Below are 27,737 nucleotides of genomic sequence, written 5' to 3'. Positions count from 1 at the left end.
AATTCTCATTACAATGATGCAAAATTATAACCTGGTTATGATTCTGCAGGAAGATCTAGCTTAAAATTCATGTTTGAAAATATATTTTCATTTAATGGAGGAAACCAATATACAATAATTTGACAGAGGTACCCCCAAACAGGCATCTTTTAGAGATCTACTGCATTTAGTACAAATGAAAATAGGGCCCTAGGTTGGAGTTGTTCATAACATTGTGGGTCAGCTTAGAGTCTGCAGCAATTAATCTTTAAAAGACTGCACACTTCCATACCTTACCATTTATGGTAACAGAAATCTCATAATAAGTGAGCTAAGCTAAAAGTCCAGACCCAGCAATCAGGGCACGGAAGTTTCGTGTAATGTAGTTTTTTCAGCTGTGGATTTGCTGCTACTTGATTGCTAATATGGAACAGACTCGGGATATGTCAAAAACATTATGAACACAAGACCTTCTGGGCAAAGACTTTACCAATTCCCTGCAATTGTAAGTAATATTTCAGAGAAGTTTGTTTACCTCTTTGCAATCCTTTGCTGTAGTTTTGGTGTGTGGGTGTTTTAACAGAACAATTCTAAATTTTCTGAAGCACCCCCCACCCCATCTAGATAGCAAACACATTTCAGAAATATTGCAAACAGCAATGGACAAAAAAAATATCAATTTTTGAGTAATGGACAAAAAAAGTCACAGGAGGAAATGTTTCATTGAATCCTTTGCTTATATAAATCATATAGGGACTGGAAAAAATAAAGTGAATAATATATGCTAAGATCTTGTGAACTGCACAGTGTGAAGGCATCATTGTGAGGGTCAATGCTCTAGCTTCGTCTAAATGAATATCCTTTGCTTCAGCAATGAATTTTTCTCAAGGAATTCAGTGAATTTGATATGCCTATTCCTAGTTTATTTTTTCTGTGGATTTGTAGTCATTAATTTTTGGTTAAGAATACTAAATGGAAAAAAGCCCTTTCATGGCTGGGAATGAACCAAGAGCCACTTTAGAAGTTTGTTTGCGTTGTTTTGCTTTTCATTAAAAGACACATTTTTTATTACATGTATCTTAGAGTTTTTGTGATAGAATGGGTTAAGAGATTAAATAAATAAACCCAAAAAGTCACATGTGAATAATCCTGATAACATTTATTGCAGGATATCATATCAAATTATAAAACAAAACAAAATAAAGCACTCTGTGCAAAAAGTATGCAATACCAACCCAAAACAAGACGAACACAAAGAAAAGCCAAACCAGGAGGCAAAGAATAAAGAAACAAAGTTTAAAAAAGCAGAACTGAAGTTTGTTGTCCTTCCTCAAAGTGTCTGAAAGTTACAAACACACCTTCATGGCACCATGTTATTTTGTCTACAAAAGTAGTTGTTGTGTCTGTTTACAGAGGCCCTGTGTTATTCTTCCCATCTTGTGTCACTTAAGATTTATTTCTAGGACAGCATCACCAGACAGCACCTACAAGGTAACAATTCACATAACAAATTTATGGAGGAGAACTCAAGGGAGTGTGTACTGAGCTTTGATTCAAATAGGTTACAGAAATAAATTCTCCTTATCCCTCATGTTATGGCTGTAGGTCATGCATAACTTTGCTGACTTGGAGATCGACATGGCTTGTGATGTCCCCACACCCCCAACAATCCGCAGCCCTATGAGGCTGACTTGCAGAAATTCAAGCAGTTCTTGCCCTACAACCAGAGACATCACTGAAAATAATTACCACAGGAAATGGGTTTCCTCTGGGGAAAATAGAACTCTGTATCTAAAAGTTAAAATCCACCACAGAAGCTGAATCCACAGGTCGAGCGTAATATGAAGATTATCATGAGTAGCAGCAGAGTTGCATGATTACATACAACATGCATAAACAATAATTCCCAAACCCAGCAACATTCAGCAAGGCAACAAAAAGTTTAGGATTCAAAGTCTCTAGATGTAGGCTTTGGAAATTTTAGTATTGCTTCTTTTTAACATTGCTTCAGCTGATTTACTAAATACAAGCTTATCTCTAAATCAGAACTGAAATTACCTCAATGAACATTTAGGGTTTTCATCACAGACATTATTCTTTCATTGCTTTAAATTCCACAATATATTTATGTGCACAAACACAAAGCTTGGGAATGAGGTTCTATTTAAACTCTCTGTTGACATTTTAAATTCAATCAATTTATATAATTTCAACAACAAAAAGCGCCCCCCAGCAGCTGAGCAGAAAGTTAATTTGTAGGATTGCTAACCCATTTGTGTACGTGCACTAAACTTAGACACAGGTATGAGCAGACCATGAATTGTTTTGTCAGTATAAACTAGCAAAGTTAACAGAATGTATGCATACAAGGAAGAGCATGCAAACATGTGCTTTGGGTCTGGCTGCATGTTGCATGCATTACAAAACCAGTTTTTCATTTAGTTTTGTTTTGTTCAGGAGCAGCTGTATCTGGAGGGGTGTTTGGAAAAGAACAACAGTGTATATTGGCGGGGAGGGGGAAGTGCTCCATAATCACCCCAAGCCACTTTTCCGCCTGCAGGGTCCTAAGGCTATATGGGAGCAGTTGGGGGACAATTTGATGCAGAGCCAAGCAGTGGTGACTGAGGGGTTCATAACCCTTGTATTTCCTGGTGCTTCACCACCAGGGCCTGTGCTACCACAGGACTTTCTGAGGCAGTTGCCTCAAGTAGCACTTCAGGAGGGGCAGCAGATTTGCATCTGGGTGCCATGCTTGCAGAAGTGAACACCTCTTCCTCCTCCCTGATAGTGAACTGGATTTTTGTCCAACACTTGAGATCATCTTCTGAGGCCCTTCTTTGTGTGCCTCCTCCACAAGAGATCTGGAGGGTGGCACCTGGTGCTGTCATTATACACCTTTAGGCACCAGGCAAAAATGTTCCTCTTTAAAGAGGCCTTTGGCTGATTCACATCCAATGCCCTTTTAAAAGGAGGGTTATTGGTTTGTTTCTGTTTCTATTTTGATTATGTGTTTTGTGGTTTTATATTGTGATTTTATCCTGTAAACCACCCTGAGACCTGTGGGTATAGGGCTGTATCCAAATTCAAGAAATGATGATGATGATGATGATGATGATGATGATGATGATGAAGAAGAAGAAGAAGAAGAATGTAGCAGCGTAGGTATTATTCCCCCCTCCACTCTAGTATTTCCCACTATGTGGACATCCTGATATGGTGATTCCAAAGTCAGGCTTAGGGCATCCTCCCAGTGTTCAGACTCATCACTGTCTTCCTGCACTGCTTTAATTTTCTGTCTCTGAGTTTCCTTGACAGGGTTTGAAAATCAGTTGGGTTTAACTCTAGAAGGTTCAATTTAGATGTTAAACTTTGCATATTTTATTGTTGTAAGCCACTTGGGAATATAGATGGTGAAAAGCCCTGTATACATTTAAATAAATAAATCAGAAGACAGAGTTTGATAAATATCCATAAAAGTGGGATTAGGCCTACATGGGTGGTTTAAGGTAAGGTGACCATATTGCAGAACTGGAAAGGACTTTAAGGTCCATAACCAGGGATGCTGGGGTGGTGTGGCTGTGGCTTCCAGGATCTGGTGAGATTACACAGAAGCATTCCTTGGATTCTGCCAACTGAGGTGGCTGCCTCAATCTGCTTCCTGGACAGGGTGGCCCTGTCTGTAACTATGCATAACTAACACCACATGACCCCATAAACCTTCTAAACCTGTTCAGGGGGTCCCCAAACTTCCTGAGTAGGTGGAGGGGGCGCCACGGGGCACAGGAAGAAGAAACGAATACAGAATCTATTATTTTCTCTTCTTATTTAATCTCTTTATTCCCCTCCTCTCAGGCCCAACAGAGAACATCTGCCTTACAATGTCATTCTAAAGGACTTGCATCTACATGGTTATAGGAATGTCCATCACTGCTCAAAACCTTAGTAATCAGGTATGGCTGCTCAAGTTTTTTCAAGATGATGACTGGTTCTTGAAAATACCGAGGGACTGTGTCTGAATCGCAATGAATTCCTTCCCTTCAAACTTGCTCTTCGGCTAGGTCAACTTTGTAAAACTCAACACTTCACAGTTAATGAAGCTGCTGAATGCTGTGATTAAAAATATTTTGCTTCTAGATAAAACTAACCCAGTCCCTAGAAAGATGGAAAGTTTTGCTATTTCTGCTAACCCAGAAGTACAATGCACCAGAAAAAGAGTTAGTACTTATCTCTTCGAGTAGCAAAACTCATGTGAGCTTTAGAGAGACACGATCTTGTTAAGGCATTGTATACTAAGTTCTAAACAATCTTGAAATGATGGAATAATACCACATGAGACAACAATATATCACTGAACCATTTCAAAGATCTATGATAATTAACCCAAAATGCATGGGATCTTCCTAGGACTGCTTTCATAACTCTCTCTCTCTCTCTCTCTCTCTCTCTCTCTCTCTCACACACACACACACACACACACACACACACACACAAATCTAAAACTTGAGAACAATAAAAAAGCATATTGTGGCAGATACACAGATACAGCATTGGTAGCAATAAAGAAACACCCAATTTTAACAACTAAAAGTCTGGTAAAGCATTTTAAAGGCCTTGGCCTGGCACCAGCAGTGTTGCGTCATTTGCCCGCACATGCGTGCCGAGCAGGGGTGGGGGTTGGAGGTATGAACAGAATCTACTGAGCCTGCCCAGTCCTCACGGCTGATGCTGCCAGATGGGCGCACACAGGGTGCAGGGGATTCACGGAGCTTGTGCGCCAGCCCAGCCCTCACCACTCGAGCCATGCGGGACCATGTTGTACCTCCTGCCTGCTCATGCAGGGGGGAGCCTGGCCTGCTCATGCAGCTCTTGGCAGGCAAATCTGCGAGGGAGTTGGGGATGTGGCAACGAGACCAGGCTGGGCTCTGGAGCCCAGAGATCCTTGGCAGCAGGCAGGGTGAGATGGGGATCTCTGTGTGGGGGCCACAGTCCCACACACACCCATGCTACACCCCTGCCTGGCACCAAAAAGATATCAGTGTTCATGTTAGGTGAGCCTCACAGGGAAAAGCAATCCATAAATAAGTCACCAGCACTGAGTAAGCCTTCTGATGACGATAATCTCTGTATATGAGCAGGTTTCTCTTGCAGAACTTTTGTTCCTAACTATGTACAGTGGTACCTCGTGTTAAGAACTTAATTTGTTCTGGAGGTACGTTCTTAACCTGAAACTGTTCTTAACCTGAGGTACCACTTTAGCTAATGGGGTCTCCCGCTGCAGCTGTGCAGTTTCTGTTCTTATCAAAGAAGCAAAGTTCTTAACCCAAGGTACTATTTCTGGGTTAGCGGAGTCTGTAACCTGAAGCGCCTGTAACCTGAAGCGTCTATAACCCGAGGTACCACTGTAAACTAGAGCTTTAAGAAGGTAGCACCACCAGCACTTGAGATAAGTTCAGAAACAGTCTGGTCACCAATGTGGTGGTGGTTAATAATGTTTGGGACTACAATTCCCATCATCCCTGACCACTGGCCCTGTTAGCTAGGGATGATGGGAACTGTAGTCCCAAACAGCTGGAGGGCCGGAGTTTGCTTATGCCTGCCTTAATCCCTGTCAAAAAACCCCATTGAAGCTGCATTTTGAACTAGCTGAAGTTTTTGAAAATATGTTCAAATATGTTCAAAGGCAGCCCAATTTGCAGAAAAGCACTAAAGGCTGCTCCATGCAGCAACAGGCTGGAGTTGAAAGCTTTTCCCCATTTCATCAAAGCAACTTATTTGACAGAGAGAGCAGCTGCACCAAGGCACAAGTGGCTGTCCTCCCTCATAAAACAATAGGGGAGAGAGGTCACATCTCTCTCTCCTTATCCCTTTACTGCTTTAGAGGAAATACCATAACTCTCCTTTTATGCCACCACCTTCCTTTGCCAAAGTGGAGGAGGCAATGACAGAAACACCGGGAATTATTTTAGGTAGAAGTATTAATGCAGAACTTACTTACTCCACATCCAAATCCAAAAGTAGAGCACCCAGTTACTGTGCCTGGAACTGGCACAAGCAAGATATAACCCAAGAGAGGTGCCAGTATGTATTATTCCTATGGCTGCATGGAAATTATACAACTGCTTCTGTTGGCTGGATGTATTTTGTCTAACTCTGTTCACAGCAGGTTTAAATGACACGGTAGTTAATGCATTAGAGGCTGCTGGCGGATTCTCTGCACAAGTATACCCATCATAGCTATAAATAGCTTTAGTGCTTAGATGACACTGAGACACTGAAAAGGCTTAGTTCAAGTGAAAAAATCAAGCCTTAGGTGAATCACAACGAACCATGTTACCCCAATCAACACCACATGCATCAAGTAAATGCCCATTAAGAATAGATATCCCTTTGTTCATAGGGACAGCCTAGAAAACAAATGTGTGAATGCAGTTAGCATACCGGGGGGGGGGGTCCATGTTAGGAGAAGCTTGAGGAGCTGCAGGACAATGGGAGTGGAAAACAAAGAAGCTGACTCCTTCACTCCATGCCAAAGTCCCTACAAAAATCACAGAAGCTGCAACTTGCCTTTCAAGGGAGAGTTGTTTAGATATATTTATTGGCACTGATGGGAACTTCCCTTGAAATGCTTTAAAAACATGACAAGCAATTAATATCACATCCATTTTGGCCCACAGGTGCAGGTGAACACTGAAAATGAGTCATATTCACCTGCACTTTCTAATTCTAGCAGTGTTGAATCAAGCACGCTAAAGTAACAGTATACAAGCCCCATGAAGCAGCCAATGAATGAGATGTGAACCACTGACCACTACAACAAATAAAAGACAACATGCATCTGTCCCTGATATGCCTGCTGCATCCACAAACAAAGCATACCAGACCAGCTTTGTATGTGCAGTAAAACTCCAAAATTAACCAAACAGTATGTGACAGGCAATTAAGTCACACACAAACATAGATATATATTAGTCTGAGTATCTGAATTTTGGATTTATATATTATCCCTGAATATGCAAAATTCATTCAGTGAATTGCTTTCCACGTGCTACTGGGTTTATTTTGGAGTTTTGCTTCTCAGAAAATAAGTATGCGTAGATTTTTTAAAAAAAACCACAAATTATCCAAGCTTTGCAAGATGAGGATGAGTTCTTGAGTACCGTATTTTTCGCCCCATAAGACGCACCGGCCCATAAGACGCACCTAGATTTTTTGGGGGGAAATAAAGGGAAAAAAAATTATTTCCCCCCCAGGTGCGCTGCGCTACACCAGGAGCTTGGGGCGTGCGGAGCTCAGCGCGCCCCAAGCTTCTGCGTGCCAGCAAGGTCTCCGCTAGCGTGGGAGAGCCGGGCGCCTCTCCCAGGGCTAGCGGACCCCTGCGCTAATCCAGAAGCTTCTGCGTGCCGGCAAGCAGTCCGCTAGCCTTGGGAGAGCCGCGGGGCTCTCCGAGGGCTAGCGGATCGCTGCGCTACACCAGGAGCTTGGGGCGTGCTGAGCTCAGCGCCCCCCAAGCTTCTAGGTGCGCGCAAGCAGTCCGCTGCCGCCCCAAGCCTCGCGCACCCGGTGGGACCTCCTGCCGGGTGCGCGAGGCTTGCAGACACTCGCCCGAAGCAGGGGGAGCCCTCCCGAGGGCTCCCCGTGCTTCGGGCGACAGGCTGCCGCCCCAAGCCTCGCGCACCCGGTGGGACCTCCTGCCGGGTGCGCGAGGCTTGCAGACACTCGCCCAAAGCAGGGGGAGCCCTCCCGAGGGCTCCCCGTGCTTCGGGCGACAGGCTGCCGCCCCAAGCCTCGCGCACCCGGTGGGACCTCCTGCCGGGCGCGCGAGGCTTGCAGGCATTCGCCCCATAAGACGCACCCCGATTTCCCCTTCATTTTTGGAGGGGAAAAAGTGCGTCTTATGGGGCGAAAAATACGGTATATTGAACTACCACAATGGTAAAACTGATTGCTTCTGTTATTTATTTTATTTTTACACAGAGATAAAGGCCACAGAATCCATCGCCATAAATCATGTTGGGGAAAAAGCCGGTGACAGCACAGAAACGAGGGGAGACCAGAGCACTCTGCCTGGGCTTGGGAATGGTAGCATGCTCAGTGATAATGTATTTCTTTATCGGAATCACCATTGTACCATTATACAATAAAAGGTAACTGGACTTCTTGAGCAGGCACGTATGTGGTTTCCTCCTTCAGCATTCGGGACTATCCCAACATGTGGAATGCATTCTGGGTCTCAGTGTCACAGTCCATTTGGAATATTAAATTTTGTGATCTAGGCCTGACTTAAACATTGACAGTAATAAAATTTGCAATCTTGAAGATTGAGCCAGTGCTTCTCTCCACGTGAAACAATGTATGTTGTGTGTGGAACATGCCACACAAAGACGAGCACTCTGCAATTTCCATTATTCATTCCTCTCAAATTGAGGAAGAGAAACCACACAAACATGTTTCCAAATGTCCGTATCACACACTTCTTATTGCGGAAGCGAACAATGTGTTCCCCACAACTGCATGGCTGGCTGAATTAAGTACATCAGCCTAACCATAGATAATTCTGGACATTAATGTGTTCTAAGAACTGAAATTCTATTTCACTTAGGAAGCACTTAAGGCAGGATGTTCATTAACTATCCATTCATAACAGACCTTCATTGCTAAATATGCCTAATCAAATTTCTGTCTACAGAGAGGTTAACTTGGAATTGCTTAAATTGCAGGCGCTTTAGCTTCTGGAGCAAGGAAACATGCTTATCCTTGCTGTCATGGCTCAGATCAGAACCATCATGGTGTTCCCCATTGTAACAGGGATAACGTTTCAAGCTGGCCACAGTTAACTAACAAATAGTGGGCACAGCCAGTGAGGTGAACCGTGCATATTTTGAGAAAGGAATTAGCTTATCTTAAATTTACCCTGGCACTGTCATTTCATATACCATGCACACCCACCCTCTTTTTCAAACAGTAAAGCTATTTGTGCAAATTCCACCAGAACTTAGAGTAGCATCTGTTTTTGGGAGGTAAGGGAATACTGCTATAATAAAAACTTTATTTAAACAACAGCCAGATTTTAGGAGGGGAGGGCAGAGGAGACTAATACCAGAAACCAAATAATCAGGGATGAATGTATGTATATTAGATTTTTCCAACTCTGCCAGTAAGATATGGTTATAAAAAGGCAAGTTGGGCTGCAAGTGATGTTGTGGTATACACCACCGAGCCTCTTGGGCTTGCCGATCAGAAGGTTGGCATTTCGGATCCACACGATGGAGTGAGCTCCCGTTGTTCTGTCCTAGCTTCTGCCAACCTAGCAGTTCAAAAGCACACCAGTGCAAGTAGATAAATAGGCACCGCTGCAACAGGAAGGTATATGGTGTTTCTGTGCGCTCTGGCTATCATCACGGTGTCCAGAAGCAGTTTAGTTATGCTGGCCACATGACCTGGAAAGCTGTCTGTGGACAAATGCCGGCTCCCTCAGCCTGCAAGTGAGATGAGCACTGCACCCCATAGTCGCCTTTCATTGGACTTAACTGTCTGGGGGTCCTTTACCTTTACCTTTGTTTTAGCAAAAGGCAGCAAAGAAATGTGAAGCAACCACATTTATTAAGGGATATTTCCTTCCCATGCCCTTTTCTCAATGCCTACCCACAAGCCCCAAGATAACCCCTTGCATTTGCACCTTGACAAACCTTTGCATCCTCTACGTATGTGAGACACATGCACGTGAGGTGTGGCTAGTAGCATCTTCATTGTTCAGCTTCTGCCATATGCTAGAGACACACCTCTTTACCTTGGGCTCTTGACAGTTAAGGTGTTTCATTTTCTGGGACCCATCTTTTTGACTGAATTTATATTCTGTTCCACCTGCAACAGTTTTATGTATATTCTCATGGTAATGGTTTTATTTGTTTTCTAATCGTATATTCTATTGCTGCAACCTGCCCTGGAGCCATATAGTGAAGGCCAGACAAGAAACCTGAAAGAAAGAAAGAAAGAAAGAAAGAAAGAAAGAAAGAAAGAAAGAAAGAAAGAAAGAAAGATATAGACTGCTCCCAGTTTGTTATCAGTTGACAACAGTCATATATAGAATTGAGGATGCAAAGGTTCATTAACAGGCACCTGAATATCATACACCACAATTTACACACTGGTGTAACACAGTTGTAAATTAAACCTCGTCTCAAAAGTAGTTGTATTGAATGAAGATAATTTCTATAATTTCAAAATATAATTTATTAGATAAATCAGTGGTTCACAAAGGATGTGGTGCGCTATACTGGTGTGGCAGGAGAGGATGGCAAGTGAGGCGGGAAGATTCAAGGACAATATAAAAAAAATGAAATATAGTAGCAAAATATATTTTTTTTATATACAGCCATGCCTCTCTTCAAGAGCATTGGCTATTCTTCTACAGTCCTCCGTGACATATTATTGTGAACAGGGATTTTCAGCTCTGAAATATGAAAGAACAGAAAAGAAGAAAGACTTCTTTGTGTTTATGAGGATATGAGAGTTTGTCTCAAATTAGACCTAATAAGATTCCCAGCAAAAGCAAGCTCACATGTCTCATTGAGTTTGTATACATACTTAAGATACATATTTTAAATGCCTGTTTATAATTATATTTTGTAATGATCCATGTTCTCATGCAGCTGCATTGTTTTATATTTTCTGGCTGTCCCATGATCATATTATAAAGTTGCTGTGTTCTATGCTATAAATCAAGCACTGCTAAAAGTTGTTTATTTTTTCCCCGATGTATTTTTTATCAATTAAAAATTTGGTGTGGCATGAGCAAATTTTTATCCTGAAACTGTGGCCCAGAGAAAAAAAGCTTGAGAACCACTGAGGAAAATGTCTAAATTACATACTTTGCCATAGAATTCATCAACATAATTCATTAAACTTCAGTTTCTTAACAATACTGTTAAGTATATCTGAAGGAGCGTCTCCACCCCCATCGTTCTACCCGGACACTGAGGTCCAGCACCGAGGGCCTTCTGGCAGTTCCCTCACTGCGAGAAGCCAAGTTACAGGGAACCAGGCAGAGGGCCTTCTCGGTAGTGGCGCCTTCCCTGTGGAACACCCTCCCACCAGATGTCAAAGAGAACAACAACTACCAGGCTTTTAGAAGACATCTGAAGGCAGCCCTGTTTCGGGAAGCTTTTAATGTTTTATGTATTTTAATATTCTTTTGGAAGCCGCCCAGAGTGGCTGAGGAAGCCTAGCCAGATGGGCGGGGTATAAATAAATTATTATTATTATTATTATTATTATTATTATTATTATTATTATTATTATTATGCTTGCTGCATAATTTGCAAAAAGTGACATTTTAAAATATTTGCTGGAGTTCAGCCTGAAATGCTATGAAAATGAATGAAGTAGTTGAATATTTAAGTAGTACTGGGTTGAAGTACATGGCTATAACTCTGGAAAGCTGTGATATGTGGTACTGCATTTAAAAGCAGGAGGGGGGTCTTATTTGTTTTTACAGTGTCTGGACCAATAAAGGTATATGCGAACTGAAAAATGCCAGCATCAAGGAACAGCAGCACTGTTCATTCAATGATGGCTCCAGTGATGAAAATAAGTTTCAATACCCTTGTCTGGACATCATGGTCAATTTGACACCTGTCGGGCAGGTGGTAAAGCTTTATCACCAGGAGGAGACCGTGTTCAGAAACCCCAAGGTTTGAGTTATATTCATAAGAAATCTTGATACTAAATCTACATACCAATGTCAAAATCCAGATATTCTCCAATGCACATATAGATAACATAAGCATAATGCCATTGCTCCTGGTCACACAGAAGTAAAAGATTTCCCCAAGGAAATCTGACTCTGATACAGTTTCCTAACCCTAGGCCAGGTGACGCTAGATGGGAGATGTAAACAGATTCAAGCAAAAATTTATCTATCCCTGCTTCCGCAGGCAAAAAGTAGCATTTTGGCCAAGAGCCTCTCTTCTACCACATTATACAATCCTTTAATTATGCAGAATTTATAAACTATGGTCAGGGATGGCAAAATCTGCCATATCCCAGGGCTATGCTGGACAATCCGCATGCATTACTTGCTCACTCAATATGTATATATATAGCCTAAATGACAATTGTGCTGATTCTGAAGATATGTGGCCAGTATGTTTTTTCTAAAAAAAATTAAAAAAATGTTTAGAGGTACTCTCATTTTGACTCAAGAAAATCACCAATTTATAGTTCAAATCAGGATAAATAAATACAGTAAACGGACAAAAGTACAAAGATTCACAAAATGTTTAGGGGTATGCGTACCCCTGCATCTCCCCCATAAAAAAGCACTGTATGTGGCCGATACATGGGTCCAGAGGCTTTTCAACATTACATTGGCTGCATGGATTGCCTGCATGCTTCTGGCCATAGCCACTATTATAGGGATAAGAGAGAAATTCTCTGCAGTTCACATTTAAAGGTGAACCTACCTAATTTGCACTTTCAGAAATAAAAGATAATCTGAAAAACAGCCATCTTTAAAAATTTGTACTTTTCCAAAATTCGCAGTGCATTTCTCTAGCCAAGTAATGTACACAAAATACTAGGGTATAGTGACCATTAAATGCATATATTACTGAAAGCAACTTACAAAAAATGCATTATTTTAGTGAAAATTGCATACAACCTTTTAAATTGTACTGTAAATTACTTTGAGATATCACATAGCACACAATTCATAAAATAGCAGTGCAAACATATATATCTGAACAAAAATTCTCATTAGAGGACTGCTAAATTGTCATGAGAACTTAAATTAAAAACTGATGCTGAAAAACAGAGATATGATCTTAAGACTGCAAAGATGAGAAACAGATAAATGGAAATTGATAGATTTGCCCATTTGGACCCCTGGGTCAGATTTGTCTCCAGCTTTGGAAGTTTCATATTCCTGAATACTTTCACTTGGAATGGAAATCAAATATCAGAATCAATCTGCAGTTCTTGCAGAGGTATTGGTCTAAAATTCAACAAGACATTCAAAAAATACTAAAATAACAACAGCCACCATTTAAAAACATTTTGGCTTTTTGTAATTGTGCAGTGAATGTTTAAATAATCCATACACACATGAATTATGGGTCAGATATGTGTTTTTAATTATCCATATCAGGAAAAAACCTGATATAACTCCTAAATCATAGGACCTAAGAAGTGGAGTGGGGGGTATTTTTTGCTTTTAAAAACAAAGCATTACTGACATTCTAAAACTCACAATTCCTGTTGGAATCAAATGGAGCCCATCTGAAAGGTTCTCACAGTGTCAGAATAGCAAAGCAAAACTGAAGAAAATTGCTCATTCCTAATATATATCCAAACAACGTCAGTTTGAGTCATGTAAGAGAAGCCATAAAACCTTTTCCAAATAAGGAATTGCTATTTTAAACAGAATTGTTTTGCACATTCACTTGTTTGTCTTTAGCTGCATTTGTTATTAGTTTCAGTGTCTTACAGTAATTCATAGTCTAGCAGGAAATAATCCTATTTACATTGCATATCTAAAATTCCCCAGACAAATTAACAATATGGGAAATTTCCCTAATGGAAAGCTCAACTTGTACTTCAAGGCCATCAATAGTTGCTCACGTATTTTGTCTCAGGCACACAAGGACATTTAGAAAGAAATATGATTGCACAGAAATACTTGCTCATATTAGAATTACATCTTTGAAGTAAGTGATTTATTGTTCTCCATTACATTGTTGGTGCTGTTGGTTCTACTTTTCAGTTTAACATACAGGAGAGAGCTTTTTTTTTTTTTTACATACAAAAAATACGGTAAAATGCTAGTGAGTAGTTCATTGATCTTAAATTGTGCGGCAAAACTAGAAGTGCTATATATTTATCCATTTCTAATATATAATCAAGTAAAATTAGATAAATTGTAAATTTCTTATTATAATAAATTTTCTGATTGTCTTACACAAGGAAACAGGTTTGCCCCAACTGTCAAAAGTTTCATAATTCTGGACATCCTTTCTCCCCTTCTATGTGACTGAGCTCTGTTAGTAGGGGTGGGTAACATGGAAGTGCAGTGCCACAGAGCTACTGTCCCAACAGCAGGGCAATGGTGAGGTTAGGTCTGTGGGAGCACTATCCAGATAAGCAGCAGTGATGCCACTCTCAGTAGGGTGGCCTATGCCAACACCCACCCATACTGGTTACTCTTGTCTAATAGTCATTTATTTTGTATTTCCCCCCAAGTCCTCAAAACATTTCACAAGCATTTAATAATCCTTACAATAACGCTGAAATGTAGGCCATTGTTAAAATTCCCAGCAGATCATTCTGTTCTCAGATACTCTGTATTAGACATCAATAAAGGGGTAAATTCTATGTGTATTTTGTTATGTAGTGTAGTTTCACCCTGGGCCAACAGGGGGATACTGTATATAGTTTTCACTCAGGTCTGTAGATAGTTTTCACTCAGGTCCGCGTCCGTTATTTTAGGCGGGAACTCTGAGCTGTTATTGTTACAATGTTGACAGCCGGCTGACTATAAATACAGGCCGGCTGAGCTGTTCGCAGGCAGTTTATTTCCAGCTTACCAGAATAAAGAGCTACTTGAAGAAATCGCTGTGCCGGCTGCTTTGTCAATCCACAACTTAACACTGGCGACGAAGGTGGGATGGATGGACATCAGAGCACAGCCAGATGCGGCCAGCCTCTGAACTGAGCTGAATCACAGAGCGAAATCACTGAGCGAAATCACTGGGCAGAACCAATTCAGAGCTGACTGTTCTGGCTGGAGCACTGTGTTCCATCCATCGCCCTTCACGCCGGCATCGGAATCATGGCTTCACTTGTGCCTCTACCGCTGTTTGCGCCAGCCTCTGAATCATGGGACTCCTACCTCGCTCGGTTCGACTGCTACCTCCAAGCCAACGAGCTGACAGCAGTATCAACGGATCGTAAGCGGGGCCTATTCCTCAGCCTCTGTGGGCCTGAGGTGTTTGAGACGGCACGAGCATTGGTTGCGCCTGAAGCAGTCCAGGCAACACCATGGGACACGATCCAAGAGAAGCTCCGCAACCACTACGCACCGAAGCCGTCCAAGATTGCTGCCCGCCATGCGTTCTACCACCGGAACCAGGCAGAGGGGGAGTCAATCAACAACTACACCACCGCCCTGCGACAGGCCGCAATGCACTGTGAGTTCCGAGACTTAGACGATGCCCTGATGGATCAAATCGTCTGCGGGGTCCGGGACATCCATCTGCAACGGCGTCTCCTAGCCAAGCCAGACCTCACGCTACAGAAAGCCATTGAGGAGGCTGTGGCCTCAGAAGCTGCTGAACGCTCCGCCCAGGAGATCCGCAAGTCCAGCAGCCCGCGTCTTGCTAGGGAGCCAGTTCCGGTGCATCATGAAGAGGCCAGCAGTGATGAGGCATCCTCCAGTGAAGACGATGACGTGCACCAGACAAAGCGGGAGCGCAGGAAGTTCCAACAGAAGTCCAAGGGCCAACCGGAATGTGCTGGCTGCGGAGGCAACCATTCCCGTGCCAAGTGTCGATTCAGAGACGCCATCTGTAGGAAGTGTTCCAGAAGGGGCCACATCGCTAAGGTCTGCCGATCGGCTCCGTCTGACACCCCCCCTTCATCGACTCGCAAGTCCAAGTCTTCACTCCAGTCTGCCAAGGAAAGTTGTTTCGCTCTCACCAACTGCCGCTGCCCGTCTGGAACCACGATTGGCCAAACCAACTCGCCTACGCGACGCAAGCTGAACGTCACGGTGCTCATTGAAGGAGCTCCATGTGACATGGAGATCGACACCGGGTCTGCCCTGTCCATCGTGTCATGGAGCACCATCAAAAGACTGGTACCCAGAGTGTCCAAAAGGCAACTCGACTCTCACCGCGTACACCTGAGAGACTACCAGGGAAACGACGTTCCCGTGGTAGGCGTTGGCCGGTTCCGGATCGCCTTCAAGGATTTTTCGGGCCTGCTCCGGTTGGTGGTGGTCGAAGGTCAGCGGCCAAGCCTCCTAGGGCTAGACTGGTTTGATGCCCTCGGCCTGGAAGTCACCGGCATCAACTGCATCTCTAACGCAGAGACTGAGGGTCTGGTCAAAGACTTTGCCGAGGTTTTTGACGGCACCTTGGGACAATATACAGGTACGCCCATCTCCTTTAGCCTTGATCCACAAGTCGCCCCCATCAAGCTAAAGCCACGCCGGGTTCCCTTTGCGCTCAAGGCTAAGGTGGACGAACAACTGGACAAACTGATCGCCCAAGGAGTTTTGGAGCCGGTTGACCACGCAAAGTGGGAAACCCCCATCGTCACGCCTGTCAAGCCAGATGGGTCGGTGAGAATCTGCGCTGACTACAAGTGCACGATCAACAAGGCACTTCCGCAGCACGCTTATCCGGTTCCTGTTGTCCAACACCTGCTGCATTCCCTGGGTGAGGGTAAGGTCTTCGCTAAGCTGGACCTTGCCCAAGCCTATCAACAACTGCCAGTCGATGATGCCACTGCTGAAGCCCAGACGATCGTCACCCACCGGGGGGCATTCCGTTGCCGCCGGTTGCAGTTCGGGGTGAGTGTGGCTCCTGGCATCTTCCAAAGCCTTATGGAGCGTCTCCTGCAAGGGCTTCCTGGCGTGGTACCATATTTTGATGACGTCTTGGTGTCTGCAGACTCACACCAGCAGCTGTTCGAGCGCCTCCGTGCCGTGCTGACCAGGTTCCAGGAGGCCGGGCTCAAGGTAAAGAGGGAGAAGTGCCAGATTGCCGTTCCACAGGTAGAGTTCCTGGGCTATCTTATCGATGCCTCCGGCCTTCATCCAACCCCATCCAAGATCCGCGCTATCCAGCAGGCCCCCACCCCAAGGAACAAAACGGAGTTGCAGGCATTCCTGGGGCTGCTGAACTTTTATAACATGTTCCTGCCCCACAAAGCCACAGTGGCTGAGCCTCTTCACCGACTCCTTAGCACTAAGACGCCTTGGGCCTGGGGTCATCGGGAGACGACGGCCTTCAACGCGGTCAAGGCTCTCCTTTCTTCAGACAGTGTGCTGGTACAGTACAGTGAATCCAGGCCGCTGGTCCTTGCCTGCGACGCCTCACCTTTTGGCATCGGTGCTGTCCTTAGTCACCGTTTTCCAGATGGAAGAGAAGCACCGCTCGCCTACTTTTCCAGGACACTGTCTCCGACGAAACGGAATTACAGCCAGCTCGACAAGGAGGCATTGGCACTTGTGGCTGGAGTGAAGAGGTTCCATGAATACCTCTATGGCAGGACTTTTGACCTCATCACTGACCACAAGCCACTCCTGGGCCTCCTCGCCGGTGATCGTCCAACTCCACCGGTCCTCTCACCACGCATGCTACGATGGACTGTTTTCCTGGCTGCCTACCACTACCGGCTCATCCATCGCCCGGGGAAATCGATGGGCCATGCAGACGCCCTCAGCCGTTGCCCTCTTCCAGCATTTGTGGAAGACCCGGCTCCAGCTTCATCGCTCCTTCTGATTGAGGATCTTCCGACAGCGCCTGTATCGGCTGCCACTGTGGCCTCCGCGTCTGCCCAGGATCGCACCATCAGCCGGGTGCTCAACTGGGTGTGGAGGGGGTGGCCACAAGGGCCTTTTGCATCGGAGTTCCAGCCCTTCGCAACCAGACAACATGAACTCTCAGCTCATCGCGGCTGTCTGCTGTGGGGAGACCGCGTCGTGATTCCCCAGGGACTCCGTCAGCGCGTCCTGGAGGCTCTGCACGTTGGCCACCCAGGAATTGTCAAAATGAAGGCTTTGGCTCGGTGTTACGTCTGGTGGCCTAATATGGACGATGCCATCACTGCCTGGGTGTCCGCCTGCCAAGCGTGCCAAGAGTCGAGGCCTGCACCACCGGCGGCTAAGGGACACACCTGGGAGACGCCAAAGACACCCTGGTCGAGGGTGCACATCGATCTGGCTGGCCCCTTTCACGGCCGGACCTTTATGGTAGTGGTGGATGCCTATTCCAAATGGCTGGAGGTCGCCCTGATGCCCTCCACCACTACCGAAGCTGTCATCCGGGTGCTGCGAGGCCTGTTTGCAACGCATGGGTGTCCTGATGTCCTGGTCTCTGACAACGGACCGCAGTTCACGTCAGGCACGTTTGAGCGGTATCTTTTGGGACTGGGCATCCGCCATGCCCTAACGGCACCTTTTCATCCGTCCAGCAACGGGCAAGCAGAAAGAATGGTGCGCTCGACAAAAGAGGCACTGGCGCGCCTGGACCGGGGAGACTGGCATGAGCGGGTCGCCGAATACTTGTTCGTGCAACACATCACCCCTCATGCGGCCACAGGGAGGAGCCCTGCTGAACTGCTTATGGGCCGCCGCCTCAGGTCACCGCTCGACCGGCTACACCCAGACTTTGCCGTGGCTGAACCCCCAGGCTGTCCCAACGCACCACGGTCATTTGTCCCAGGAAACCAGGTCTTTGCCCGGAACTATGTGGGGGACATCCCTTGGGTGCCAGCCACAGTAGTGGGAGTCACTGGACCTCGCTCATACCAGGTGGCACTCGAAGACGGACGCTTGTGGCGACGGCACATAGACCAGCTTAGGCACAGGGTTGGGGACTTGGACACTACCGAGGTGCCCCCAACTGCGCTTGCGGCTCCGGAAGAGACACGTACAGATGGCGAGGCCCCACCTACACCTCCCTCGCAAACTGCCAGCGTGGAGCCGAACCAAGCCATTTCAGAACAGACTCAGACCACTCCACTTGCGGAGGCTCCACCCACAGCAGCGGATCCAGGGGAGTTGGTTCCAACGCCACCTAGGGTCGCACCACAGCCTCAGCGAGAACTGTGTGGCCCTCCGGACTTGGCTACCAGTCCCCGGCGGTCTGGCAGAGTTTCCAAGCGCCCAACTAATTTAAAGGACTATGTTGTTGGACAGGTATCACTGTTGGTCTAAGTAGGGGAAATGTAACCGATATGCTTTTGTGCCTAATTGAACCATTACGCGTAGTGCTGTACATAAGGAAACCATTACGATTGTAACTAACGCCTTATCTCGGTGGGGAGGGGTGTTATGTAGTGTAGTTTCACCCTGGGCCAACAGGGGGATACTGTATATAGTTTTCACTCAGGTCTGTAGATAGTTTTCACTCAGGTCCGCGTCCGTTATTTTAGGCGGGAACTCTGAGCTGTTATTGTTACAATGTTGACAGCCGGCTGACTATAAATACAGGCCGGCTGAGCTGTTCGCAGGCAGTTTATTTCCAGCTTACCAGAATAAAGAGCTACTTGAAGAAATCGCTGTGCCGGCTGCTTTGTCAACCCACAACTTAACATATTTAACTATGGTGAAATACTGAAAGTGAAATCTAGAGAGTCCTTTATACACTTTTACACTACAAAATGTACAAAATGATTCTCAGAGACACCTTCTTTCACACACCTATCTTAAAGGCATCACTGGCTGCCTTTGCTGTCAAGCAGAGTTAAGTTTTTGTTGCTACCTAATAAGGCTCTGAACAGTTTAGGACCAGATTGTCCAAGAGAGCAGCTCCTTCCATAGAATCCAGCTCACTGCCTGAGAAGGTGGACACCAACCCTACTGTATTTTGCCTGGTAGTGGTTTGTCTGGTGGTGACTTAGGGGAAGGTCTTCTCCACACTAGCACCTTCCTATGGTAGGTGCTCTGCTGACTGGGTAAAACATACCTATTGGCAAATTCCATCCCCACAGCTATTCCTGCCCACCCAATTGCCATAGGAACCAATAATCCATTTGGGAGTGAATCCTGAAATTAGTCCTCAGATTGCTTGAGTTCTTCCACTTCGTTTCAAACGAGCTTAGGTAAAATTCTGAGGGAAGCTTTTGGAAGTTCGCCTTTCTCTATACAAAAGTAATGATAATATGTATATTAATGATCTAGTTCACAGCTGGCACTTATTGCCAGAAAGCAATATTGGTAAGCATACTGCTTTTCCTGTTACTGAGTAATTATGATTAACTGGTTTCCTGGGGTTTGTTTTGTTTCTGCAGTGCTCCTACATCCCCCCGACTCTGAAGAATTATACTGCAGTGCAAGAGAATGTAGAAAAAGTAAGAGAAAATTTCACAGAAGCCAAGGTGTTTTATTGTTATTATGACCCATCAGGACAAGAAGCCACTGTCCTTTTATACAGACAATATCTTCCAGAGTTCCTTTTGTTCACTTTTGTCTGGCCAAGTCTGATGTTGATTGGTGGAGTCCTGATTATTGTCCTGGTGAAAATAAGTCAGTATTTTTCTATACTCTTAGCTCCACAGTACAGAACAGGTGTATAGAATGTCCCAATGTTTGCCTGTATCTTACATTCACATCTATATCCAAGACAAGCTGTGAACAATTTCTGAAGTTTATTCACTGTGAAGTAACAAGGTAGGAAGCTTAAAGGACACACGGATAAGATTCAGAGCTGGAGGCCATCCAAATGAGACACATTACTGTACTGCTTTTAATCAGATAAGACTTGCAGAGTCAGCTTTTGTTCATATTTCAAGTTCTGAATTGTTCCATGATCAGAAAGCTGGGCAAGGAAATTGGCTATATTCTCACATACACTACTGTTGAAACTGTGGGTACTCAGAACATTTTACAGATTGAAAACACCAGTTATTTTGGGCCAACTTAGCACAGACTTCTATGTAAGCATAGGCACGGGTCCTTCCTTGTACACTATGAGGGCTAGATTTTAAAACTAATTAATATGACAAAAAGAAAGAAAGAAGCTATTTAACATAATGTGGAAAATGGAAGAACATTCATGTCCTGCCATCTGCTCCTCCTCCCCAAAGAAACCCAAATGAATATTATATTGTTAGGATGCGACATTTGCAACTTAAATTATTCAACACCCATTGCAAATCAGATTTATTATCAAAATTTATAGATTTTCACCCCCAAAAAATTCAGCAATGAAGATTTTTGCAATGATCAAATCAAACAAAAGTAACTGAAATAGCACAGCACAATGGATGCTTCGAGTGATTTCCCCAAGTTCAGCTGAAATTGCAACTTCACCAGCTTTGAAAGCAAGCACTACAAGCAACTCAATGTACTGGTAAATTACCACAATGCACTGTTGCAGCTGTTGTCAGTACCTGTGCATTAAGCTAATGTTTAAAGCTTCATTGCTCACTGAAGACCAGTTTGTGTGTTCATGTGCTACTTAAATCCATAACAAGCATACACATGGAGCCCTCTTAATAGCAGAGTCTGAGTACCAGGCCAAAGGCAGCCTTGGCAAAGACATAATGGAGACCAAGGCTATTAGTGGGGGACTCTTCCAGCATTACTGGGAAACCCTTATTTTTCCAGGGTTTCAGATCATACAGTCATGGTTGGTTGGTTGATTGATTGGTTGGCAGGCATCCATCTCTCTCAGTGGAAGAGTACACCTTTGGAGGTGAAGTCAAACTTTTGGAGACTTACAGCGCCTGCTATGACTGTACTGACTGAAATGGAAGATACCCATTTTGTGCAGTTGGGGAAGATGAAGGCCTCTGGTTTGCTGCTGCAGATGCACCATGGTGTTTCTTCTTTCTGTGTTCCTCCCAGCAGTCATTCCTCCTCTGGTCACTGCTGTGGATATATGACCTGACTGACTGTCTCCTGGCACTGCAGCCGTATGCAAGGGATTCCCACAAAGGAGGGTTAATGTTGCCAGCCTTCGTGTCACATTTGCAGACAACTTTGTAACACAGAGCTGGTCTGCCAAAGGTCCAGGTGCCTGAAACCAGCTCCCCATAGTGCACACCCTTGAAGATCTTCCATTCTGTGGATATTACCAAGCCAGCGCAGATGTTGCTGATACAGGAGTGCAAACATGCTGGGAATGTGGGCTTGGGAGAGCACATCTTTGTTTGAGATTCTTTCCTGCCATGTAATGCCCCAAATCTTCCTGACACAGTGCTTAAGGGAGGCATTGAGGTGTTACTCCTGGTGGGTGTAAGTTATCCACGTCTCAGTTCCGTAAAGCATTGTGGTCAACACACAGGTCTTGTAGCCCTTTATCTTGGTATTGGTTGTTAGCATTGCATTCTCCCATAAGCTTTTGGAGAGGCTGATTAATATACACAAATATTCAACACAGCCAGAGAGCCATTTAATTCAATGTTCATAGATTGGGGACGGGACCTGCAACCACACTGTGCAGGAGTGGAGTGAATTTTTTTAAATTGTGAAATAATGTGAAAATGTGGAGAGCTGGACTTAATATAGGAAGAATGAAAAATCAAGAGAAACAAAAACTGACATATTTACCCATCCTTCACCATACCTCAGTGATAGAGCACATGAGGTGGTTGGTGGTTAGAGTAATTCAGATCTTATTTTTAATTCTATAAGAAGGGTTTTTTTAAAGCTGCAAATACAGCACAACACAAAGCCCACACATGGATTCCCCCCTATTACAAAAGACTTTCAAGTTTTCTAGCTTCAACCTATTATGATTAAGTGAATAAAATTAAAGAACAAAATTACAATCCACAAGGTGTGTCAAATACATCTAGATTCACAGTTGCTGAATTAACTGGCTGTTCTTTAAGCAGTTGTGGGGGCTCTTAATAACCCTGGGCTCAGCTACAGCTCAGGTATTTGATCTTCTTTTTGCTTGGCCCCACGCAGTGCCAAGAAAATTGCCTGTCATAGCACTGGCCTCTGCAGATGGAATTCTCTCTGTGTTTATTATTACCTATTGAGCAATGCAAATCAAAACAGCACACCATTCATGTTTAGTTACACAGGTTAGCACTCATAATGCTTATGCAATTAGCATTTGGAAAGAAAGCTATAGCCTCAAAGGAGTTGCTGCTTTTCCCAAATATGATCAGAGCAACACCATCACCTCCCTGTTTCTCTAAGCAACTTACACTTCTGTGGTTTTATTTTGGTGTTTCACAGTTGAGTGCAAAAGGTGGCAAGAAGTTAAAGAACATTATTTCACAGCTCCCATGTGTGTGTGGGGGGGATCTGTACCTTTAATGGTTAAAACCAAACAAGAGGTCTGCTTCAAAAAGTGACAAATTTCACACTATTTCCTGCATGCAAGAGCTTCTCATGTAGATAAAATACATGCATAAATTTATTGTATGCGGCCACCATATATTATTTTAGTAATGTATGCAGTCAACCAAATAAAACCGTGTGATCATTACATACAGCAATACACACACAGGTTCCACACCAATTCCTACATTTGTATGTATTTAATTTTTTTTAATGTCACCACTCATCCAAATAGATCTGGATGGAAATTCAGTCAGGTATTAAGACAGAAGTCTAAAATTGCTCCCCTATCTCTTCACTCCAATCTCCTCTGGGCAGTCAGTGTAACCAAGGGATGAAGTGCCAAGGTGGCATACGATTTTTTAAAGAATTATGAAATTGATACCTTAAAGACAACCATGGAAACAGATTGAATATCAATAGATTCATTGCAAATCACTAAACATATCTGCCTAATATAGAACTAGCATACCTCCCACCATTTATTTGATGGAAATTGGGACATGCTTACAGTGTCATACCAAGGTTCACAGCCCAAGCTGCCCTTCTACAATTACATATTGGTTAAGACTAAGCTCTGTCTGCTGTATTCATCAATCCCGCAAGAACTTGCTCTGTACTCTTTTTAAAACCAGTGTGTTTTTCTCTTTTTATTAAAGATAACCATATTTAAAGTATAGCTGTCCTATAATCTGCTTTAAACCGTTGGAAATGAGCTTAATCAGCATGCAAAGTGGCAAGCAGTGAACCAGGTATATGGGCAGGCTGTTTGGACCAGTGAAACCGACCACCTGTCTCCTTGATCCTTGCCCATCCTGGCTCCTAAAAGTGAGCTGAGAAGGGTTGGGCGATGAGCTCCGCAGGGTAGTGAATGCCTCCCTCTGTGAGGGAGTATTCTTAAAGAAGTCTGGCTTAAAGAAGTGGTTATTAAACTGCTTCTTTAAAAAATGTATTTGGACCCGGCCAAAGCGTATTCACTCCCATCATTCAGTCCAGACACTGAGGTCCTCCTCAGAGGGACTTCTGCTGGTTCTCTCATTGAAAGAAGCAAGGTTACAGGGATTCAGGCAGAGGGCCTTCTCGGTAGTGGCACCCTCCCTGTGGAACACCTTCTCTTCAGATGTCAAGGAAATAAACAACTATCTGACTTTTAGAAGACATCTGAAGACAGCCCTGTATTGGGAAGTTTTTAATGTTTGATGCTTTGGTACGTTCTGATATATGCTGTGAGCCCCCCAGAGTGGCTGGTGAAACCCAGCCAGATGGGTGGGGTATAAATAAGAAAATTATTAATTGTTGTTGTGTTAATCTCCCTACAGCAACACTGAATAAAAGATGCATCCTCATTACTGGAGGCTAGCAACTCATATTAATAACATTTTAATCATTACAAACTCCACAAGGGCACACCTTTATTAGGGCAACCAAAATGTCACAAAACAGTAAACAAGCTTAGTATGAAAGCCATAAAGAAAGGGAGTGGGAATGATTGATGGGACCTGAGACCATGTACCAAGTTTTTTCTGCCCCCCCCCTTCATCCTTGCCAGAGGCTGGAGTGGAGAGGATGGCACTGGCAAGAGGTAGGCAAGGTAATAGACTCGGATCTCCTAGATGCTATGCAGGTTTCAGCTGACACTTGGGGATTCTGGGTTGAAGAAATACAGGGATTTTACAAGGAACAAGACAGAGGGCTTTCTCAATAGTAGTGCCCTTCCTGTGGAGATGCAGGTAAGCATGTACTGTATGTTGCTCTAGCCTCCTCATAAAGAAAAGGCAGCATATAAAATGCAGCTAATAGATATAATAAAACTAGCTTCAAAATCCACCCTTCACCATGATGATCTTAGGCAAGTCACTCACTTTCAGCCCAATAATCATGTATAAAATAGCCATAAGAAGCAAGGTATTTAGTACCACAGACAGTATCTAAAGTTTAACATCCATCGGGTAGGCCTAGAGCTGGGAAATGTTTACCCATAGTCTGAATACCCATAGAAGAAACCATAAACAAATGAAAAAATATCCTTACTCCTATTGCCATGAAGCAGATTATTTTCAAATAAAATTAAATTGCAAACAAAATGCATGTCTTTGGCTGTATTCAAAGTACAAAAAGTACAAAAAGTAATAAAGTAATAGAGGCCCCAAACCAAAGATGTTCAAAGGCATGAAAGAAAAAGTCAATTAAAAATATTAGATAGAACCTCCAGGAAGCAGATGAGAAGAAAATGACTTTCTATAATGCCGCTTTCCTCTCCTTTCCACTCCCTCAATCCTACAAAAGGTGGGAGGGCCATTTACACACACACACACACACACACACACACTTCTGAGTTGTGTTGTTCAGTGTGCAAGGTGTCATTTATTTACTGCTTTCTGTGCTACCCTCTCTTCAAGGAGCTCAGAATAATGTACATGGTTCATCTCTCTTCCTTGGCTGCCTGTTTTATTTTTACACCCATTTAATTATTTTATTCTTTCAATTAGAGTGGGGATAGGGAATCTGTGGGCTTCAGCTGCCATCAGCTCCAGCCAATATTGATAGTCATCAAGGGATGATGGGAACTGGAGTCTGACAACATCTGGAGGTCAATGAATTCTCCTTCTTGAAACAGAATTAGGCCAAAATATAGTTCTTTGTCATTTGAGGCCAGCCTTAACACATACTATATCCCAATGCAAAGTCGTCCAGTTGTTGGGCCTCTATTTCTGATTTGCAAGAAAACTTGTGGAGATGAACTACCTACTCCAAATTAAGTGGGAATGGAGACAATGCACAAGTTTAGCTTGGCTTTCAATTCTGCTGCTTGCCCCAAAGTGCCCCCATCCTACCAGTTCAGCATGACACAACTGCGCAAGTTAATGCTTTACTGCCAGACACTGTCAGATCCTCTTGAGGCCCCTGAAGATCCCATGATAAATTGACAGCTGGCAAGATGCAGGACAGTGCTGCTGTCTCAGGTGTTCTTCTGTGGCTCTTCACAGCCACATTGCATGAAAGTATGCAATTGGAAATGCCTCTTCCATCTTTTTTACTGCTTGTCTTAAATCAATGGATAAAAGCTGAAGGGAATTTTAGAGGGAAATGAAGGTCTTCATTAAGTAATTAAGGCCATAAACGAAATGATTCAAGTGGATGCATGCCCACTTTGAATTTATGTGCTACTGATTATCACTTTAAATGCATTACTTCTAAATCCTCACAAGGAACAGACTATGGAAGGCAGCCATATTTTGCAGTCATTGTTCAAAGCAACTCCTAGTAAGTTAAACAGAAGAGCTATTTGCAACACAGACTGTTTAGTTAATAAAAGTTCTTCTAGGAATATTCCAGAGGTGACTACAGGCCTTTAAGGTCAGTCAAACATACAGCTATTTCTACATAATTTGTCAAGAGAAGCTAACCCAACGAAGTTATAGAAGCTTTAAACAAGGCCTCTGCATGTTTCCTGTGTAACTTTACCTTTGATATGTTAGTACTGTGCCATCAGTCAAACCTAGAACAAAGTTAGTGTGACTATGTCTCCTACAGTAGAGAGGTCAGTCCTTCAGGAACAACCCACCCATGAGGCAAGGTGAAGTGACTGCCTTGGGTGGCAGAATTCACAGAGGCAGCAGATCCAGCCTCAAACGAATGCATCTCCCAACACTGCTGTCACTGCCACAGTTGCGGCCTGTTCTTTGAAGGCCGGATCTGCCTCCTCCTCGGCAGCCCCTCCCCCAATGCCACCTCTGCAGTGACCTCTTGGTGAATAGGAGGTCTGCTGGTCTCCTCCCAGCTTTGATCCCAATATAGATCTTTATTCTCCCTACCTTGTTCCTAGTAGTGGGGGGGAGGGTCACTCACCCCTTCTTCCCTGGTGGGGGGGGGGCACCATTTTGTGGTTCACCTCAGGTGTCAAATGGTCTTGTGCAAATCCTGCAATCCTCAGGTGAAGGGCTGTTTAGCCCAAATCTAGTTTAAAGAACTATAAGAAGAAAGAGGAGGAGGCTTGAAATTTGTTGTTGTTGTTGTTGTTGTTATTTTCAACAATTCATATACTACTTGATTACAGTCATGATTAAGTGGTGCAAAGGAGACTCAATATAATGAACTAACAGTAAGTTAAAACTATCAATCAGAATTTAATTAGAAGCCTGCAGGAATAAAAAAAAAGAAGTAGGTACCAGAGGTTTGACAGGGAGGGGGTGTCTCTGATCTCAGCTGGAAGGGAGTTCCATAAAATTGGGCCCACAATACTGAAGAACAGCTCCAATGGATAAGAGCAAGCTTTTGAGCACTAGAGCTGTGTCCTGGCATACTATATGTAACTGGTAAAAGGCATTCATAGCCAAAGAGGCTAGCTGAGCCTCCAGTTACAAAGATGGACCCAGGAGCATCACCAAAGTCCAAATCTATTCTTTAATATGGAGCGCAATCACTTCTAGGACAGGCAACTGGCCAATCTTATGGACCATGGGAACAAGCAACCCACAGTACTTCTGTCTTCCTGGGGATCAAGCTCAACTTACGGGTCTTCATCCAATTCACCACTGAGACCACTGAGACCAGATAATGGTCCAGATCATGCACAGCCTCTCCTGACTCAGAAGTTATGAAGAAGTAGAGCTGCATGTCACATCAGTGTACTGATGACACTTTGCCTCCAAACTCTGCCTCCAAACTCTGAATGGCCCTACCCAGTATAGCTGCTAAACAACATTGGAGACAAGATTGTACCCTATGATACACCATA

General features: G+C 44.0%; 3 protein-coding genes across 8 annotated transcripts in view; 1 reads left to right on the top strand and 2 right to left on the bottom strand.

Annotated features, from left to right (window-relative positions):
* KCNIP1 (potassium voltage-gated channel interacting protein 1) overlaps positions 1 to 27,737 on the bottom strand; it is a 509,279-nt gene that overhangs the window by 450,305 nt on the left and 31,237 nt on the right. The window lies entirely within an intron of this gene.
* Positions 212 to 26,551, top strand: KCNMB1 (potassium calcium-activated channel subfamily M regulatory beta subunit 1). 4 transcript variants are annotated; one of them, XM_082213097.1, is made up of 6 exons: positions 280 to 484; positions 3,832 to 3,929; positions 7,954 to 8,123; positions 11,474 to 11,669; positions 19,993 to 20,052; positions 21,551 to 23,673. In XM_082213097.1, the coding sequence occupies exons 3-6, from the start codon at positions 7,987 to 7,989 to the stop codon at positions 21,689 to 21,691; spliced, it is 534 nt and encodes a 177-aa protein (XP_082069223.1). In that variant the 5' UTR covers positions 280 to 484; positions 3,832 to 3,929; positions 7,954 to 7,986; the 3' UTR covers positions 21,692 to 23,673. The 4 variants fall into 4 exon arrangements, with proteins under 4 accessions (XP_082069222.1, XP_082069223.1, XP_082069224.1 ...); XM_082213098.1 differs by lacking the exon at positions 21,551 to 23,673 and adding an exon at positions 26,534 to 26,551 and having other exon boundaries at positions 295 to 484; XM_082213095.1 differs by lacking the exon at positions 21,551 to 23,673 and having other exon boundaries at positions 296 to 484; positions 19,993 to 20,473.
* Positions 1,167 to 27,737, bottom strand: part of LOC309526807 (uncharacterized protein C5orf58) — a 140,202-nt gene continuing 113,631 nt past the window's right edge. Inside the window, exon 5 of one of the 3 annotated variants that reach the window (XM_082213099.1) lies at positions 1,167 to 1,463. In XM_082213099.1, coding sequence (XP_082069225.1) covers positions 1,422 to 1,463 — 42 coding nt within the window. In that variant the 3' untranslated portion in view covers positions 1,167 to 1,421. The remainder of the gene's footprint in view (positions 1,464 to 27,737) is intronic. The other 2 variants (XM_082213100.1, XM_082213104.1) reach the window with 2 other exon arrangements.

This window comes from Podarcis vaucheri (assembly GCF_965113315.1).
Source record: "Podarcis vaucheri genome assembly, chromosome: 2".
Taxonomy (NCBI): Eukaryota; Metazoa; Chordata; class Lepidosauria; order Squamata; family Lacertidae; genus Podarcis; species Podarcis vaucheri.
Note: the sequence above shows the minus strand (reverse complement) of the source record. Positions and strands in the feature narration are given on the sequence as shown.